General features: G+C 40.8%; 1 protein-coding gene across 1 annotated transcript; it reads left to right on the top strand.

Moving 5' to 3' along the window:
• Positions 1-823: 823 nt before the first annotated feature.
• mmut (methylmalonyl CoA mutase) lies at positions 824-19526 on the top strand. The gene is made up of 13 exons (XM_082506074.1): positions 824-922; positions 1978-2411; positions 2502-2869; positions 2958-3115; positions 9825-9996; positions 10165-10413; positions 10607-10718; positions 12408-12523; positions 14100-14215; positions 15529-15660; positions 15773-15920; positions 18102-18269; positions 18670-19526. Exons 2-13 carry the CDS (start codon positions 2015-2017, stop codon positions 18796-18798), a joined length of 2265 nt encoding a protein of 754 aa, XP_082362200.1. The 5' UTR covers positions 824-922; positions 1978-2014; the 3' UTR covers positions 18799-19526.
• The last annotated feature ends 609 nt before the right edge of the window (positions 19527-20135 follow it).

The following is a 20135-nucleotide window of genomic DNA, read 5'->3' as shown; positions in this document are numbered from 1 at the left end:
ATGAAACCATAATCAAATTTTTTGTAAAATAAGTAAACCATGCATTTAATCACATCTGGAATCTCGCCTTCAGACGACAAGATGTGGAGGACTTCATCACTTCAAGAAACACATGTAAACTAATACTTATTCCATTTAAGGATAAAATTTCTTTGCAAGAAAAAGGTCCTTGGTGTGCCAAGAAATCTGTATACAGGGGAGAAGGCCTTTAAAACCTGTATTTAATGGTCATCAGGCCAGAAATTAAGATGAATACAGATGTTTCAACTTCCTGGGACCAGTTTTGGGAGGGTCTTTTTCTGTCCCAGCATGACTGCCGCAATGCACAAACCAAGATCCATAAAGGTGTGGTTAGTTAAGTATGTTGTGGGAGAATTCAGCCCCATCTAGCATTTTTCGGATGAACTAATATGGAGATACATCACAACCTGATTTGTCCATGTATTTTATCTCAGTTTCAAAACGTGATATGTTGTTACCATTTTTATTTAACTATGGGTTTGAATTATATGCAGTCATTGCACGTCTGTTTTTATCACCTTGAATTTTCCTGAAATCTCTAATAATAATAATAATAAACATGAATTCTCAGTCTTCGCGTCGACAAAACAGGGAATAAGGGTGGTCATTATAAAAAAATATGTTTCAACTGTACTAATTGTTTACTACAACTGAAACGACATCAATAGCTGAATAACCCAATAAAGCAAATTAAATATACACATACACTAACAACTGTTTGTGTCGCTCATCTCTACGACAGTCAAATATCTTTGCTGTAACATGTGTTTCCGGTGTAATAGGTCAAAGGGTACTGTAGTTGATTCTCGCAACCGATTGGCTGACTGTCTCTGTTGTCAAACTCCATTGGCTACAGGCACACACGCCTGTCATCAGTCTGAACAAGAAAACAAACGACAAGGTCAGAATTCTGTTGTAATATCTCTGAAAATACTCACTGTTAAACACGCGAGGCACCAATATGCCTCATGTTGTATACCACTGTTTTGCTTTTACGTTTACGCCATTGCAAACGAGTGCAGCTCGGTAGCGTTTTACGGCTAGCTGACTTAGCTTAGCAACGTGTCTAGTCTTTTGTTTTTTTTTGCATATTGCTCTCATATAAGTCTGTAGTTTTATTCCACCACAGCGACATAAACAGCGCGTGGTTTTGTAATTTGATAAAGTGTGATGTAGTCATGTATTTATTCAGTTTGTTTCTTTACCACTATGCTAACAACTAGTTAGCATCTTCTCTTTTAATTTATCATCTGCAAGTTAAAATACGCCACGAAAGAGCAGGTGTCCACCGCCTGTTACTTAACTTGATTTAGTCACATTGAAATGCATTTTAAAGGTCAACAAACCATAAAAATTTGATGTGCAGAATATTCAGTCAAATCTGATTCAATCTGCATAAAAGTTTGCAAACTTTGCACACATAAGATTTTAAAAGCTTCTCCTCTGGTAGGTATGCTTCTACCAATAACTTTCAATCTAAAATATAAATGATCTTATAAATTACATTTTAGAACTGAGTGCCATATCTCTGTCTTGTAAATGTCTCTGCTGGTACCCAGGACCAAACCTAGCCGTGACCACAATACCTCGGTCTGCCCTGCAACCGTCCAACACGGCCCATCTCTGTAAACTTAACCACATCACTGCAGACTACCTAACCTGCACTTACAATCTGCTATAAAGTTTGAGTACATGGATTTATTATCATTTAATTTGCTTTCAAAAACACTTTAGGATATGAAACAGGCAACTCTAGCAATGCATGCAAAATATCTTCCAAAGTAAATGAGAACATTGCATGTAAGCTTTACATTTCTAGTTTATCAAGTGACACTTGCTGCTGTGTTTTGTATTAAACTGTCAAACAGATTTAATTAGTCATTAACTGGAAATTGCCAGATTGTTCCAACTTACTACAACTGCTGATTTGAGCAGCTTTTTCTCTTCTGCCTCCAGGTTTTTCCATGTGTGAGTGATTAAGCCAACAGTAAGCATGCTGACCGCACAGAGGGCATGTGCAGCGATGGCTGCCCGGCACCTGGTTAGAACTTCAGTCTCCTCATCCCTCACACACTGCTCTCTGATCCATACTTCAGTACCCTGTCAGGACCGTGCTGAGCTGCATTCTGAATGGGCCAGTCTGGCTAAGAAACAGCTGAAGGGGAAGAATCCAGAAGATCTGATCTGGCACACTCCTGAGGGGATTAACATCAAGCCCGTGTACACCAAAACAGACTCAAAAGATGTTGCTGATGAACTGCCAGGAGTGTTTCCTTACACTAGAGGGCCCTATCCCACCATGTACACATACAGACCTTGGACTATCAGGCAGTATGCTGGATTCAGCACTGTTGAGGAGAGCAATAAGTTCTATAAAGACAACATAAAGGGTAGGTTTTGTTGTGGTCTACGTTTTTCACATTTCTGCCAAGCTTGCATTGAAATAATTATTACGCTACTCTTTGACCCTCTCGTTTCAGCTGGTCAGCAGGGTCTTTCTGTGGCCTTTGACCTCCCAACACACCGTGGTTATGACTCGGACAACCCCAGGGTCCACGGAGATGTGGGCATGGCTGGAGTGGCTATAGATACAGTTGAGGACATGAAGTTGCTCTTTGATGGAATCCCATTGGAGAAGATGTCTGTTTCAATGACTATGAATGGAGCAGTTATCCCTGTGTTGGCAATGTTTATTGTCACCGGAGAGGAGCAGGGCGTTCCAAAAGAGAAACTAACTGGCACGATTCAAAATGATATTTTGAAGGAATTTATGGTGCGCAACACCTATATTTTCCCCCCGGAACCTTCCATGCACGCCATTGCAGACATCTTTGCATATACCTCTAAGGTATGTAATAGCACAGGTTTAATGAAACCTTTTTTCCGGTGCTGTTGAACACAGTGTAACTGATTTACTACCACGGTCATGTTCACAGCACATGCCTAAGTTCAACTCCATATCCATCAGTGGCTACCATCTTCAGGAGGCCGGTGCCGATGCCATCTTGGAAGTAGCCTACACCATTGCTAATGGCCTGGAGTACTGCCGCACTGGACTGAAAGCAGGGTTAACCATAGATGAATTTGCTCCAAGGTAAAAGTTGACAAAGTGTTTTAATAATAATGTTATTTAATAATAGTTTATATTTCTGAGAAATCTATGATATAACATGTCACAAATGCCTTCAGGATTGCTGCCAGTGATGGTCACAATATCAACAAATGACAGTTGTGATGTTGGTGAATGAATAAGACGCTCAGTAAATGTCAAAACTTACATTAATATTAATGCACAATGACAGTGATGATGCAGATTTAACCAGTAAACAAATGTTTTTATATCAAACCATTAAATTACTGTGAATCATCATAAAAGTAAAGCCAATTAACCATAAATCTTTAACTATTATCGAAAACAAACATGCAGGTATTGCATGCTCATCATTTCCGCCGCAATTTACCACAAAAAGAAGGGAAAAAAACAAATCAAGTTTTTGTTGGAATTGCACAAATTACACGTTTTTTTTGCTAATATGAGTTCAGTCATGCTAAAAAATAACTACATCACATTCATTTGACAATATTAACAGAGGTGCTACAAAGTTATTTTTGTAAATTAAATGAGATAAAAAGTAAATAAAAGGTAGGTATTCCTCTATATTTAATACATTTTCAAATATATAGATTCAGTCACAGGGGTGCCAATGATTGGAACCTTATTTTTTGTAAAAGCTGTTTAAACATTTCACATCTGGAGTCTGGTGGTCTTTATATTTAAGGTTGTGGTGTCATTATGCCAGTATTGAAACAGCTCCAGTGAGCCTCCAGATAAGTTTGTTAGGTTACAAGACATGTTTAGAAAAGGCTTAAAATATTTAAACTAAATAATTCCACTGAGAGGAATCCATCTACTACTGGTGCAGGTTACCAGTCAATTGCTGCTCCAGCAAATTAAACCCAGGATCGAACCAATATATTAGCTTGTCTAAATGTGTCCATTTAGCAAAGGTGGAAAGTAACGAATTACATTTACTTGCGTTACTGTAATTGAGTAGTTTTTTGTGTATTTGTACTTTTTAAAGTCATTTTTCAAGTCGGTAATTTTACTTTTACTTACCGTATTTCCCGGACTACAGAGCGCACCTGAATATTAGCCGCACAAGCTAAAATCAGGGGAAAATCCTGTTTTGTACATACATTAGCCGCACCTGACTAAAAGCCGCAGGTGTTTCAATGTTGACTTATCATATGTAAGAGAATTGTCAAAAAAAGAACAAAGCGAATTGTCAGGAAAGAGATGGCTGTTTGGAGACATCACTTTTATTAATATTTTGAAAAACAAGTTATGGGTACATATTTGCACATGTACTGTGCTTCATAAATGAGTAACAAATGTAGTACATAACAATAACCTACAGCACACCAGAAAAATAGATTCAGACTACCTTTTAGGCTCAGGTGCAGTGACACGGCTTTTAACAAGAAGAAAAGTCAGTCATTCACCATCTTTCTCTTCTTCCTGCGCACTAAAACCACCAAAGTCCTCTTCTCCAGTGTCGGAAACGAACAGGCTCATGATGGCTTCGTCATCCACTCTCCGCTTCTCTCCTTCGTTGTCACTTTCAAAACCAAAGAAATCCTCGTTGTCAGTGTCAGAGTTGAACACCCTCAGAAGGGCCGTGGCGGTGTCCTCCTCTCCATCATGCAGCAGTCCAGCCCTTCGAAATCCGTTGGTGATCGTGGATGTTTTCACACTTTTCCACGCTGTCAGAATCCACCGGTGGAGTTGGGCATAACTTGCTTTTCGCAAGTTTATCGCCGCTCATCATCCAGCTGAACGCGTAGCGCTACTTTGAAGTTTGTTTTTCGCGCTACTTCGTACGGCATTACGTTGCCTGGCGGATGGACATGTGACCAACATACCACTCTTGAACCCCGATCCTTCCGCCAGGCAACGTAGTGCCGTACAACAGCGGAACAAACAAAACAAATCCGCTCATGGACAATCCATAGAAAAGCCGCACCTGACTAAAAGCCGCAGGGTTCAAAGCTTGTGCAAAAAGTAGCGGCTTATAGTCCGAGAATTACGGTAAGTATATTTTTTAAAAAGTATTGTACTTCGCTACATTTTCAATCACACCTGTTACTGAGTAAATTAAAAGAACAAACAAAAAAAACCTCCAACATTGTGCTTCGGAAATACTGCAGGGAATGATGGGTAGTAGAACAAATTGGCATTGGGTCACGATAAAGATGGAGTCTGACATTGGTGGTACGGATCCAGCGAAAAAAGAAACCCCGTCGAATTCTGCTGACTCTGAACTCGAAGAAACCGATCTGAACCCCTGGCTATATTTAAGGGACCATTTCGGCTTCAAGTGCAAGAAAGGCAACAGCTTTATTATGCAGTGTAAGCTGTGTTTGCCCAGAGAGACAGAGTTAGCAGCTTTTAGAAATTCCACATCAAACCTGCGCAAGCATGTAGAGGTAAGTTAAATGAAACTTGTACATTTATTTTAGCAAAAAGGCTGTGCTCAAGTTAATCACATTAAGTTAAGACATAAGCTGTTATTGGGCACGTTGTTGTCCACGCAACTTAAATTTTTTTTTACTCGATTGGTAAATTGCCAAAAGAAAATGTGTTTACTTACAATTTTCCTGTTTGTTAATAATAATAATTTATTTTAAAAAAATAGTTAAATTAGACAGAAGCGGCTACTTTCTTACTTAACCCACATATGTTCACACGTGTGCAGAGGTGTTTTTTTCTGTTCTCAATAGGGGTGCAACGATACTTGTATCGATATTGAACCGTTCGATACAGTGCTTTCGGTTCGGTACGCATATGTATGAACAATACAAAATTTGTAATTTATTTTATCAACTTTCCTTCTGACGATGCTGTCTGTGTTGAGCGCTCAGTGAATCTGCGTTCGACTACTCCGCCTAGGCTGCACTGTCGAGCGCAGATCCACTGAGCGCTCAACACAGACAGCATCTTCAGAAGGAAGAGCGCAGGGCAAGCTAGCGAGACTGAAGTTAAGCTCTCCTTGCAACATGGCAAACTGAACCTCCCCCACCCTCATTCAGATCTGGCGTTTGGAATTATTTTGGTTTTCATGTGACGTATGACCCTGAAGGTAAGCGCGTCATGGACTAAAGTAAAACAGTATGTTGGATGTGCCATGCAATGCTCAATTACATGGGTGGGAACTAGTGTGTTAGCGCAGTTAGCTCATTAACGTGTTGGCCGTCTAGCCCCATGCAGGGGTAGCTCGTTAACGTCATTTCAACGAGATTAACGCTGACAGCACTAGTGGGAACACAACGAATATGACTGCACATTTACTCCTACATCATCCTAGTGCAAAGACAAGTGGAAGCAGACAAAAACAACAAGCATGCATGCTACAAACTTTACCCGAGTCATTTAGACAGCCGTTAGCACATGATTCTCCTTATGGGGACCTGATATGTTTAATATTGTGGCGAGCTCAGACAAGGAGGAGACGGAGGTGTCGTTTGGTCTTGCTTCCCGTGAGCTAGCCAGGGAGCACAGCCGTTTATTGACATCTGCAGAAGAACACTGCCGCTAGCTAACTGCTCAGCGCGGCAACCGCACAGCAACAACAACACACAGAGCGCCCTCTGACCCCGGAAGGACACACCGTCGCAGCGAGAGGGCGTCACCCGTCACTATGGCAACATAAACAAAACATAACTGTACAAACAGAACCCCGAACAGCCCTGACCCGCTACATAGCCCCCCACCTAAGGGGTCAGTCGTCCCCGACGACCCCATTGCCCCACACAAAGTCCTGCAAATGTCCAGGTGCCTTCTTTTGGCGCACCGGCCGGTGTTGTGCCAAAAAGTGATTGTCTGCCAAAAACTGATTTCCAATGTTTCTGTGTATTTTTTATGTGTAATATCTTTACGTATGTTCGTAAATAGACTTCGGTGAACAGGGTTTACAAAGGGGTTATATAGAGAATTAAAACAATATCTGTTTTTCAAGTATCTTTACAACTCTCTGCTATTGTACTTACATTATAACCAATCCGGTCCTTTATCCCCACTTAAAATATTTTTACAGAAATATTGTAATATTTGCTGCCATTTCTGCTGTCCTCTTGGCCAACTTACTCTTACAAAAGACATTTTTAATGTTAATGAGATTTTTTTAACTGCATAAATAAAGGTTATATAAAAGTCACTGCCAAAAACTGATCGCGGCTTGTATCTTGTTACACGAATGTTGTTTGTGGCTCAAGATGACTTTATGTCATCCATGAGGGATGCATTTGACATATGTTTCACCTATTATAGCCCAACAAGTTACTTATAGCAGTTTAAATACGAGCAATCAGTTTTTGGCAAATACCGGAAATCAGTTTTTGGCAGACAATCACTTTTTGGCACAACACCGGTCACGACCGGCGGGGGAAAAGTCACTCGGGTCAGAACATGGGGTGCCACCATCATCCCACTTCTGACACCAATGTGGCGAGCTCAGACAAGGAGGAGACGGAGGTGTCGTTTGGTCTTGCTTCCCGTGAGCTAGCCAGGGAGCACAGCCGTTTATTGACATCTGCAGAAGAACACTGCCGCTAGCTAACTGCTCAGCGCGGCAACCGCACAGCAACAACAACAACACACAGAGCGCCCTCTGACCCGGAAGGACACACCGTCGCAGCGAGAGGGCGTCACCCGTCACTATGGCAACATAAACAAAACATAACTGTACAAACAGAACCCCGAACAGCCCTGACCCGCTACAATATGCTGCCGAGAATATAGCCCAGAAGAAGCGTATAGTATAGCTTTTATTTTGGAAAGAGCCATTTCTCAGTAATAAACTCTCTTTTCGTAAGATGAGTGATTCCTCAATCAGATACAGGTGTTACCGCGCCAGATCCGCGGCCCCTAACCGTAGTAAGGAAACCTCTGGCAGTTACTTGAAGGTTCCGTAACTGACTCGTAGCCGGAAACAGCTTACTATACAGGTCAACTCCGCTAGCAAAAAGATCGAAGGAGGCGTAGGAAACTTCTTTACCGAACTTTATTTCTTCTCTAAGGCACGAACACCGCGTACAGTGGGCTGAAACAGTTTACTCACACCGAGCATCGCCGACACAACTCTGGCTGTCGAGGGAGTTATTATATTCCTTTTATTTATTTTCTTTTCGTCTCTTCTGTAGCTAACCGTTACTTTTTCCCCTTCTCCGCTCTCTCTCTTCACACACACCAGGCAGTCCCGCTACACACATCCCGAATACATTTCCCATCAGGCTTCATCCTTAAAGGGGCATGCCTGTAACACAGGGCTTGCAAAATCGCTAGCCCGACGTCCCGGGGCTAGCGCCCTCCACACAGGGCGCCCTCTGACCCCGGAAGGACACACCGTCGCAGCGAGAGGGCGTCACTAGTCACTATGGCAACATAAACAAAACAACTGTACAAACAGAACCCCGAACAGCCCTGACCCGCTACAATATGCTGCTGAGAATATAGCCCAGAAGAAGCGTATAGTATAGCTTTTATTTTGGAAAGAGCCATTTCTCTGTAATAAACTCTCTTTTCCAAAGATGAGTGATTCCTCAATCAGATACAGGGTTTGCAAAATCGCTAGCCCGACGTCCCGAGGCTAGCGATTTTTCCAGTCGGGCTACCAAAATCTATCTCTGCCCTGCCCGTTGGGCTATTGTAGGAAGGAAAAATATATGTCAATGCTTTTGCATTCTTTCAGAAATGTAGCTGGGTAATTATGTCATTGGCATCGGTGAGCCACTGTCAATATGTGACATATTGAAATCGCGTTTGAATTTGCGCTTGTTTTTTGCTTTCACTTTGCAATCGAGCGAACTGTGTATAGAGAGCGACAGTACTGATTGGTGAGTGATGATAATTTGCGCACCAATTCCTCTGACATCGTCATCATATGAGAGGTTGATCGCGCAGAGAATCGCTGACCGTTATATGTGTGTGTGTGTGCGTGTGTAAAAGCAGCAGGATATATATTTTAGTTCTGCTGAGGCAAATAAGACAGGTCAGGGTGAAGAAGTGACAGCCAAAGAAAAGCTCACCACAAAACGGAAAAGTTTATATATATAAAAAGAGTTTTGCTCTGAACTGTATTTTATTTCTTGAGAAGACTAATCACTGTAGGGAACCTAATTCCTATTAAGAAGCCTATCTTTCCCATTTTTTGACACAAATCTGGGGTTGGAGGCATTTGATGAACTTGCAATGAATGACCCAAATATGTGATGAAAAACCTTTCCATGTCTTTCCTGTAATTGCTGCTTAGCAGCTGACGTGCACACTGATGCCAGGATATTTGCAGTGTGCCAAAATCAATTGAAATAGTAGCTTCGCCAATTTATTGCCGGGGCTGTGCTTTTCATAAATGTCAGACTGAGACAGATCAGGCAGTTGAATTAGGTTGGATATAAAATTGTAATTATTCAGATCGTTATTATTTGGCGCGGTCTGCAGTTGATTTTGGATGATGTACCCTCTTGATTTGGAAAGTGCTGGTTAAGGATAGCAAATAACAGGAAGGGAAGAAAGGTTATATCCCAAACAACGATCTGATTGATCAGATTTTTAGCTAACTTGTACCACATACCAGTGGTGTATGTGACAGTTATTATCTGGCTGCTTAGTGACATTTATATAATCCATAATAAAGCACCAAGGCCAAGCTCTTTTTCTGTATAGAAAACACTAAATTCTACGCTGGTGTGTCACTTGTAATTTTTAACAAACCTCTCTTTTGACATTTTTGTGTTTTTCTTTTCAGGCTGTCGTTCTTCTGGGGCATCGGGATGAATTTCTACATGGAAATTGCCAAGCTGAGGGCAGCCAGGAGGTTATGGGCTACGCTCATTAAAGACAATTTCCAGCCCAAGAATGCCAAGTCTCTCCTCCTGCGCACACACTGCCAGACCTCAGGCTGGTCTCTCACTGAACAAGTAAGTATGAATTGTTTTATTGAATGCTCTCACAGTACGAGGAGATAATTGTCCAACTTTGAGATCCCGAATTGTTAGATTTCGAAATCTGCAAATAAAGACAGAAATGTAAAAATGAAAATTGTAAATGAATTAATCAGTATTAATGTGCCATGTGACCGCTCTCAGGATCCATACAACAATGTGATCCGCACGGTGATTGAAGCCATGGCCGCTGTGTTTGGGGGGACCCAGTCGCTGCACACCAACTCTTTCGATGAAGCTCTGGGCTTGCCCACCGTGAAAAGCGCTCGCATCGCCAGGAACACTCAGATCATCATCCAGGAGGAGTCGGGCATCCCCAAAGTTGCAGATCCTTGGGGAGGCTCGCACATGATGGAGGCTCTCACAGATGATGTCTATAACACTGCTTTGAAGGTTGGTCGCAGGGCCAAAGGCAGTAACCAGAGCGGTGAATTCATTATTGTTAACCATTAACCATTTTTGACCTGAATCTTGTATTGTGCAGGCTTTATTTCTCCTTTGCTCCAAGTGCTCTTGCTGTAGCTTTAGAACAGCAACCCATAATCATAAAGAGATTCTTTTATAGCCGGTCTTTTGCTTTTTATAGTTTATTAAAGACATCGAAGAGATGGGAGGCATGGCCAAAGCGGTAGCCGAGGGAATTCCAAAGCTCCGTATTGAGGAATGTGCTGCTCGTAGACAGGCCCGCATTGACTCAGGTACTGCATAAAGGTGACTTCTTTATAAGGCCTTAAAGCCTCTCTTTCTTTAACCTCCCTCCTGACTTTAATTACTTAAAGCAGTCCTAACATTTAACCTGCCCTCTGCCTGTGCTGCAGTGAAACGGAGAATTTACATCTCAATTCAAAGAGAAAAAAAGGGATGTTGTTTCAATGTGAATACAGAAAGAAGTGGTTAGCAAATCTCTAAAACCCATATTTTATTCACAATAGAACATAGAAAACATCAAATGTTTCAACTGAGTTTATGTTTTATAAAGAGTATTAGCTCATTTTAAAACATGTGTGAAAAAAAGTTGGGACGGTGGCAACGAAAGGCTGGAAAAGTGTCATTTTGTAACTATCTAGGTTAACTGGCAACATGCCACTAACATGATCGGGTATAAAAAGAGCATCTTAGACAGGCAGATGTTCATCAATCTCCCAAAACTGATTAGATATTTTTAGAATAATTACATGATCTGCAGAACGTAATATCATCAAATGATTCTGAGAATCTGGAGAAATATCTGTGCGATAGGGACAGGATGAAAATCAAGTCTGTGTGCCTGTGACACAAAACAGACACGATTCAGTCACTCGGAAATCAGTGCAGCACTTGCAGAAATCACTGTCTCTGAAGTCAAAGGAGCTTGCAAAGAAAAGCGTCTGGACTTCTTTAACCCTGGAGAAACCATGGGGTCGGATCTGACCCCATGGTTTCTCCAGGGTTAAGTTGCTTGAAGACGTTTCACCTCTCATCCGAGAAGCTTCTTCAGTTCTAAGGTCAAATGGTGGGGAGTCCCAGATTTAAACCTAGCCACCATCTGACCTTAGAACTGAAGAAGCTTCTCGGATGAGAGGTGAAACGTCTTCAAGCAACTTAAAGAAGTCCAGACGCTTTTCTTTGCAAGCTCCTTTGACTACGATGACCTGGATGACTGAGAACCTTCACAGATACACTGTCTCTGAATATTCTGAGCCACAGTGAGGGAAAGTGGAAAACTGGTGTGTGATTGAATGAACTGACGTTTGAACTTCTTTTTGGAAAACACTGAGGCTGTGTCCTCTGTAATAAAAAGGAGAGGGACTATTTATTGGCAACTTGAAGATCTGAAAAGACGCCGTGAGTGCTGAAAGGTATAAAACAGGTTTTAGAGCTGCATCCAGATGTATTTCTTTTTCAGGGAAGGCCTTTCATATTTCAGCAAGATGATGCCAAACGGCATACACTGTCTTTCACAAATGTGTGACTTCGTGCTAAATTCATCAGTTGAAAACATTTGAAATATCATGAAACTAAAAAAATACAAGAAAGCAGACCCAGGACTGTTGAGCAGCTAGAATCCTCCATCAGACATAAACAGGACAACGGTTCTCTCCAGCTGCTCGTCTCCTCCGTTTACAGACTGTCGTTAAAAGAAGAGCTGATGCTGCGCAGCAGTAAACATGGCCGTGTCCCAACTTTTTAGAGATGTGTTGCTGCCATGACATTCGAAATGAGCTAATATTTTCATTAAACGCTGCAGTGTCGCAGTTTACATGTACTTGAAGTTGTATATTTAAAAGGATAACCTTTCTCACCAGATCATAATGATCTTCATTTCTTCTCATCATCGCCCTAATAACTTACCATTTACTTCCTTTGTGTCTGTCATTTATCCTCTGTCATTCTCCTGAATGTTTCAGGCTCAGAAGTTATTGTTGGTGTGAACAAGTACCGTCTGGAGAAAGAGGAGACGGTGGAGGTCCTGGCCATAGATAACACTGTGGTGCGCCAGAAGCAGATTGAAAAACTGAAAAAGGTCAGTGGTACAGTGAACAGCTTGATGAATTGGCAGTATGACAGGTATAATATACGCCTTTCAAAGACACATGCGCCTTTTAATCGGCACAGGAGGGTTTTTTTTTTTCTTTAAACTGGAAAAAACGGTTTGCAGAGTTTGGGAAACATCAAGGCTTTCTAATCTTCTAATGGTTTTTTAATTTCACAGTTCCAAACAAACAAAACACTTTATATTATAAGGTTTGCCCTTTAAAGCCTGAAACATGAAATGTTAGAAATAAAAATCTATTTTCCTTTGAACATTGAGGGTTTATTGAACTTTCTCTCACATAACATAAAAAAAAAAACCAAAACAAAACACACACACACATATACATATACATATATATATATATATATATATATATATATATATATATATATATATATATATATATATATATATATATATATATATATATATATATATATATATATATATATTTTTTTTTTTTTTTTTTTTATGTGAGAGAAAGTTCAATAAACACTCAATGTTCAAAGGAAAATAGATTTCTTTTTTCTTTGCAGTTACTGCTTAAAAACTTATTTTGCACTTTATTTAGGTATTTGGGAGAAGTCTCAAAAACTTTTGTACTGAATACAATAAACTACTTTGTTGGGTTCAGACCCTACAGCTTTATTTAGGATAGTTACACATTGTGAGACACTGAGCTGTCTGCAAAATGTACTTTTCTACATATGGTCCCAGTTTGCTGATATAACCAAGTGATGAATATAAAAATTCATCACGATTTTCCGCACACAAAAATAAGTAAGTAAAAAGTAAGTAACATTTATTTATATAGCGCTTTTCACAGATAAAAATCACAAAGTGCTTTACAACACAAGAAATGGAAATATAAAACAATGTAACAGTAAATAAAACAGCAATGTAAAACAACAAAACAATAAAAACAACCTAAGAAGAAATTAATCAAATGCTTTTCTAAATAAAAATGTCTTCAGCTGTTTTTTATAAGAATCAACGTGCAGCGCAGAGACATTGGAAGACACAACCGTGATGCCGCTGCCTGATCGGCCCGATCACCACGAGTTTTAAAACAAGTGCGCAGTACCACCAGCAGTCTCTGGTCTAATGAACTTAAAGCTCGAGAAGATGAATGCGGTTTCAGCAGGTCAGATAAATATTGGGGAGCTTGACCATGTAGGGCCCTAAAGGTTAGAACTACAATTTTAAGATGAAACCTAAAACTTACAGGCAACCAGTGAAGGGGGGCTAAAACTGGAGTAATATGAGATCTTCTCTTGGTGCCTGTTAAGAGACGTTCTGCAGCGTTGTGCACAATCTGAAGACGATAGAAGGCTGATTTGTTAAAACAAGTAAAAAGACCGTTACAGTAGTCTAAATGGGAAGGAATAAAAGCATGAATAATAATCTCAAGTTCAGGCTTTGACACCATTAGTCTGAGTTTTGAAATATTCCTTAAATGATAAAAACAAAAGTACCCAAACCTGTATAAGTAGTATATACAACAGCATGATGGATTAAAACATTTAAGTGCCATGTTTATATCACATTGCCTCCTTTTCTTTAGGTGAGGGAGAGCCGTGACCCTGAGAAAGCCAAGAAGTGTCTGGCTGCCATTGAGGAGTGTGCCCGAACCAGGGAGGGCAACCTTTTAGCTCTGGCTGTGGAGGCATCAAGAGCCAGGTCAGAACTGACTCAGAAAAACTCCTTTGATCAGTCTTATGTCTGCGTGAACGCTGCTTCAAAACCTCAGTCAGGCTGCAGTTTTATTCTGGTCTGTTGTTCCTTTGTTAATCAGTGTAAATCGTTTCCTAATCAGTGCCTTCAAATGAGCAGAGTGACCTTTTCCAGCACTAGAAGGGCGATCGTGGCTCAAGAGTTGGGTGTTCGTCTTGTAATCGGAAGGTTGCCGGTTCGAGCCCCAGCTCGGACAGTCTCGGTCGTTGTGTCCTTGGGCAAGACACTTCACCTGCCGCCTACTGGTGATGGCCAGAGGGGCCGATGGCGCAATATGGCAGCCTCGCCTCTGTCAGTCTGCCCCAGGGCAGCTGTGGCTACAACTGTAGCTGCCTCCACCAGTGTGTGCATGAATAGTGGAAAGCGCTTTGAGGGGTCCCGAAAATGCAATCCATTATTATTATTAGATAACTGCTATTAAATGCACCCATCCTGTGTGAATGTATTTACCACTACACTGTAATCCACTCTGTGCTTTTTCTTCAAGGGGTTTTTGTTTCTGGGTAACTTTTAGCACCGGTTTTCAATTTCCTTTCATACCCAAAACTGTTATGTGACAAACCAAATCACGAGGAATAGAAGGTTAAAAGGCGTAAAACACAGAATATAATCGATATATATATATAATGTCATCTCTACACACCAGCACACCTGCAGCCTGTTCATGTGCTACAGCTTCTACAATACCAGAGTCTGACTGGTGTGTTCTGATAATCTGCAGCAGGTTATTTAATAGTCATTAGTTACTCTGATATTAGGTTAAGAAGCTGGTCACATGTGAAATTAAACGTTATTGTTACATTATCAGCCTTACTCTCTGGTCTTGAGAATGTAATAATGAACTGTGTAACGCTTGGGTGCAATATTATGTGAAGAGTTCACGTGCTAATTGCAGCTTATTTCCTTGGATGCAGGGGGATAGCCTGACTGGGAACGCTTATAACGGCTTCATATCCGGTTATCTCTAAAAAAAACATTTAAATTCCTTCCAATATGTTTTTTCATATAAACACAAGTGCCTCGCTAATTTACATTTCAACAGCTGATTTAAAATTAGCAGTAAAATTACGTATCTGTTGCTTTTTTATTACCCTCTGCGGATCAGTGACGACACGAGAGCTCCCATAATTCACAATGAGCATACAATGATAAAATTTGTAATGCTATTATTAAAAAACAGGCTATTAGTGTATTGAGTGTGGGTATCTTAAAATAGTGCTTAATGATTATTTATCACTCGAATCTGCTCCTTTCTGCAGATGCTCTGTTGGTGAGATAACTGAAGCCATGAAGAAGGTGTTTGGGGAACACAAGGCCAGCACCAGGATGGTGAGCGGGGCTTACCGCACTGAGTTCGGAGAGCATGAAGAGATCACTCTGGCCAACAACAGGTAGAAAATAATAACAATTTATTTCATGACCTTTATAATTTACATGCTAGACTCTCGATTTGCTGATTCAAGTAAAATTCTTCTTCCCCCCCATTAAAAAAAACAAACAAAGAGTTGCAGAGTTCAAGAGCCATGAGGGGAGGAATCCTCGATTGCTGGTGGCAAAGATGGGGCAGGATGGTCACGACAGAGGTGCCAAAGTTATCGCCACGGGGTTTGCAGACCTGGGCTTCGATGTAGACATCGGACCACTGTTTCAGGTGAATGTTGTACCAAGGAAATAGGATGTTTTACTGCCTGTAATGACCTCAATCTGATAATATATGTATCAGAATTGTTTCGTTTTGTTCATTTGTTTCAAAATTCAAATTCAAATTTTATTTGTCACATACACAGTCATACACAGTACGATATGCAGTGAAATGCTTACACAACTGCTCGTGACCTAAAGAAAAAAAGAATGTATGAAGAAATATATATATATATATATACACACACACACACACACACACACAATAACAGCAGCTGTCCAAGTGTTAAATGGAAATGAAGAATATAATGTCCAGTGTTGTGCAATCCACATTTGTGTCTTGTGCAGTGCAAATATGCTTGAAGTGATTCGATTAGATGACCACGCATCTAATCGAATTAGTGTAAACAAAGTCCAGAAAGTCCAGTGTGTGTGTAAGAACCATATGTGTGGGTCAGTACTGTGTGGTGGTGTGATTGAGAGACCGTATCGCCTGCGGGAAGAAGCTCCTCCTCAGTCTCTCTGTGTTGGTCTTCAGGGAGCGGAAACGCTTTCCTGACCTCAACAGAGAGAACAGTCTGTTGTTGGGATGGCTGAGGTCCTTCACGATCTTCCTGGCCTTGGTCCAGCACCGCCTGCTGTAGATTGAGTGCAGGTCAGGGAGCTCGGAGCGGATGGTGCGCTCAGCTGACCGCACAACCCTCTGTAGAGCTCGTCTGTCCTGCATGGTGCTGTTCCCGAACCAGGTTGAGATGTTTCCCGTCAGGATGCTCTCTATGGTGCACGAGTAAAAGTTCCTGAGTTTCGGTACCGGTACCGTGTTATTGTCGGTGCTTACTGCAGCTGTCACACTCGAGTGGAAGAGAAGTGTTATTAATATACATACAATACAAAAACTGTAGGCTCAGGGCTCTGAGCTGCAGCAGGCTATGTCGATTGGGTGTCTGCACTAAGTTCAGCATCGATATGGGGCTCCGTGGGGAGCCCGAGACCACCAGGTTGTCTAAGGAGAGGTGCAACTGCGCCCAGGCCACACCCCGCCACATGCGGTTTTTCTGTTATTTGAAGTGTCCGACGCATTTAAGGTCTTCTTTTGTGTTAAAGAGTAGTTAAAAAATAACTGATGCTCACACCTCAGATTTCTATGTAATCGGAAAGGTTTTGCTCTCTACATAATGCTCTGTAATGTGTAGTACTGACAAGCTACATCAAGAAATGGCGACGAACCCCGACTCCATACCGCATTAGCTTTAAGTGAATTTCAGATGCATATATAAGCTGAAGACATGCTGTTGGCGATTGTCATAACTTTTAAAAAATGAATGACATGCCGCTGAAGTCATACAGACGCAATCGCCGCATCTTTGTTGGACAGTTCAAAAGTTCAGACAACCTAAAGGTGCTTATTTAAGCTTCGCCAGATGATCTCATGGTCTGTGTGCATTTTGAATTGAGCCCTACAGCTAATTATGTCACACTTTGTTGGCATGAGTTCGCACCACTGATCACAGGGCTTGGTGTTAAGCTCAGCTGGTGGTGGTAAGTAAAGCGTGGCGTTAAACTGCTGTTATTTTTATCCCAGCTCATAAAAAAAGACAGAGGGAACTCAAGTATTAATATTCAAGTGTTACGCTGTTTCTGAAAAAACTGGAAAAATTAATCAAGACGATATCAAACATTGAAACTAAGAGATGTGACTGTGAAATAGGATTTAGAAAACACTCATTAAAAACTGCTGGGAGTGACTTCACGTTGTAATGCTTTACACAGTTGCCTAACAACCAAGACATCCCCGCTTAGATGGTGGGAGGAGACAAAAATCTCTCTGGGGTTTTGTCAGGAAAAAAATTAAGAGAAATGTATAATGGAAAAATAAATCTAGTAATGTGAGTGTGAGTCTTTTAGAAGTAATGATGGGCTCTGTGAAAGACTGTGTAGGCACAGTCAACAAATTAAAAAATAACATTTCTATGGAAAAGCCTTTCATTGTTATTAAAATGTGACACATGAAAACAAAAAGACACATTAAGTGATCTTTGGGCATTTTGGCAGTTCTACATAAAAAAAATGACATTTTGAGAACAATACAGTAGCAGCATTACTGTTGCATTCATGTTTATTTTCCTCAAATCCTGCCCACCTCACTCTGAGTTGTTTGTGTGTTTTCCTCTTCTTTCTTTCTCCTAAACAGACCCCCCGGGAGGTGGCCCAGCAGGCGGTTGATGCAGACGTTCACTGCGTCGGGGTCAGCACGCTGGCCGCAGGACACAAGACCCTGGTGCCAGAGCTCATCAAGGAACTCCAAAAACTCAACAGGCCAGATATACTTGTCATCTGTGGAGGTGTCATCCCACCCCAGGTAAGCAGTCCATGCATGGTTTCCTTTGGATAATTAAAGCATTCCAGAGGATTTTATCTCCTAATGCGCCTTTTTTTTAGAGCCTGAAATGTAAGTCTAAGATTGTAGGTTTGAAATTAAACAGATAGACGAAAAACACAAGCTATAAATGCTCAAGTGTCTTTCTTTCCAACCCTTTCCTATTAGCTTAATATTTGCTGAACACTTAAATCCTTTTACCTTTCAAGGATTATTGAAGTTGTGGTAATTAATTGACAATATCCATCCCACTCCAGATAATAAAAGTTGAATTACTATTTCGTTTTTTAAGAGTGCATCGCCTTTTTAAAGATTAAAACATTTACCAACATTGCCTGAACACCGTGAATCTAAACCGTGTGACGCCTCTGTTTGAATGCAGGACTACGAGTTCTTGTACCACAGTGGCGTATGCGCCATCTTTGGCCCAGGAACCAGGATCCCACAGGCTGCAGTGGAGGTTATTGACAACATTGAGAAGAGCCTGGACAAGAATCGACAAGCAATGTGAAAGCTAACTGCAAAAAGCGAACTGCTTGTTCAAGCATCTGTACAGGATCAGTCTGACTGGTAGCACGAGGATGTAAAAGAAAAAGCAAGACTAATTGTTACATTTAGTTTTTTGTGTGTTCATTAACAACACTCAAAATGAACAATGCAACGTCAGACAAACCTCAGTAGGATTTGAATGACGTTTGTTAATGATTTCACCCTTTGCATCATACCTGTGTGATCTGTATTGATTTCTTAATCAGCCAGATTATATTACATCTGAAATTCCAGAAAATTCCAAAGTGTAAAAGAAAGCACTTATTATACACTGTTATTCCAATTAGGATTATGATGTGACAGAAATTTGCCCTTTTTTCTTTACAATCCAAGATAAAACACGGGGAAAACCACAAACCTGCTTTGAATGTATTTTTTGAAATGTCTCTGTGTAATTTAATAACGTAGCAGAGTGTGATTAGTGCCAGTGTGGTGGAGATGGATCAATCCTCTTATATAACTTTATCCCTGCCTCTTATTTTCATGGATATGATAGTCCTGTAAGTGGCCTTCTGTCGCTCTGATCTCGACTCTTTGCATCAATCATAAATTTGTTCCGAGGATAAAACCCCGTCACAGTGGTCGGAGTTTATGAAGCCGTTAGAGAAAAGTATTTTTCTGATTGTGACTCTGAATTCGGTTTACTGGTCTTTACTCAAAATAAATACTGTGAACTTTGGAAATGTATAAGCTGAAGCATGTTCTTGTTGTGAAAGGACAAAAGATGACAATTTAGTTGCAGGTGCATAATGGTCTGGTCTGAGTATCTTAGGAACTACTGATTTACTGGGATTTCCACACACAACCATCTGTAGACTTTATAGAAAATGGTGTGAAAAAGAGAAAAATATCCAGTGAGCAGCAGCTGAGTGAAAAGGCCTTGATGATGTCAGAGCTCGGAGGAAAGTGGCCTGCTTTAGCTGATAAGAAGGTAACAAAAAACAAGTAACTTATATGAACTCTTGTTACAACCAAGGAAGGCAGAAGAGCATCTCTAAATGCACAGTGCAGAGTAGAGTTTGCATGGGCTCACGAAAATTGATGAAGATCATAAAAATGCTTCCATTACTGATGAGTCTCAATTTCAGCCCTGACATTTGACTGGGAGGGTCAGAATCTGGCTTAACCTCCTAGGACCTGCCGTCCACATATGTGGACATCACATTTTGGGTTATTTAGACCAAAATACTCAATTTTGCTCTGCATGGGCCTGATATCCACTTACGAGGACTTTATACTGCTACTGTTCTGTCAAAATTTTAAATGAATATCCTCATTTGTGGCTCTCATTTTCTTTAA

The sequence above is a fragment of the Aulonocara stuartgranti genome, assembly GCF_965226115.1.
Source record: "Aulonocara stuartgranti genome assembly, chromosome: 15".
NCBI lineage: Eukaryota > Metazoa > Chordata > Actinopteri > Cichliformes > Cichlidae > Aulonocara > Aulonocara stuartgranti.
This window is presented reverse-complemented; position numbering and strand designations above follow the sequence as displayed.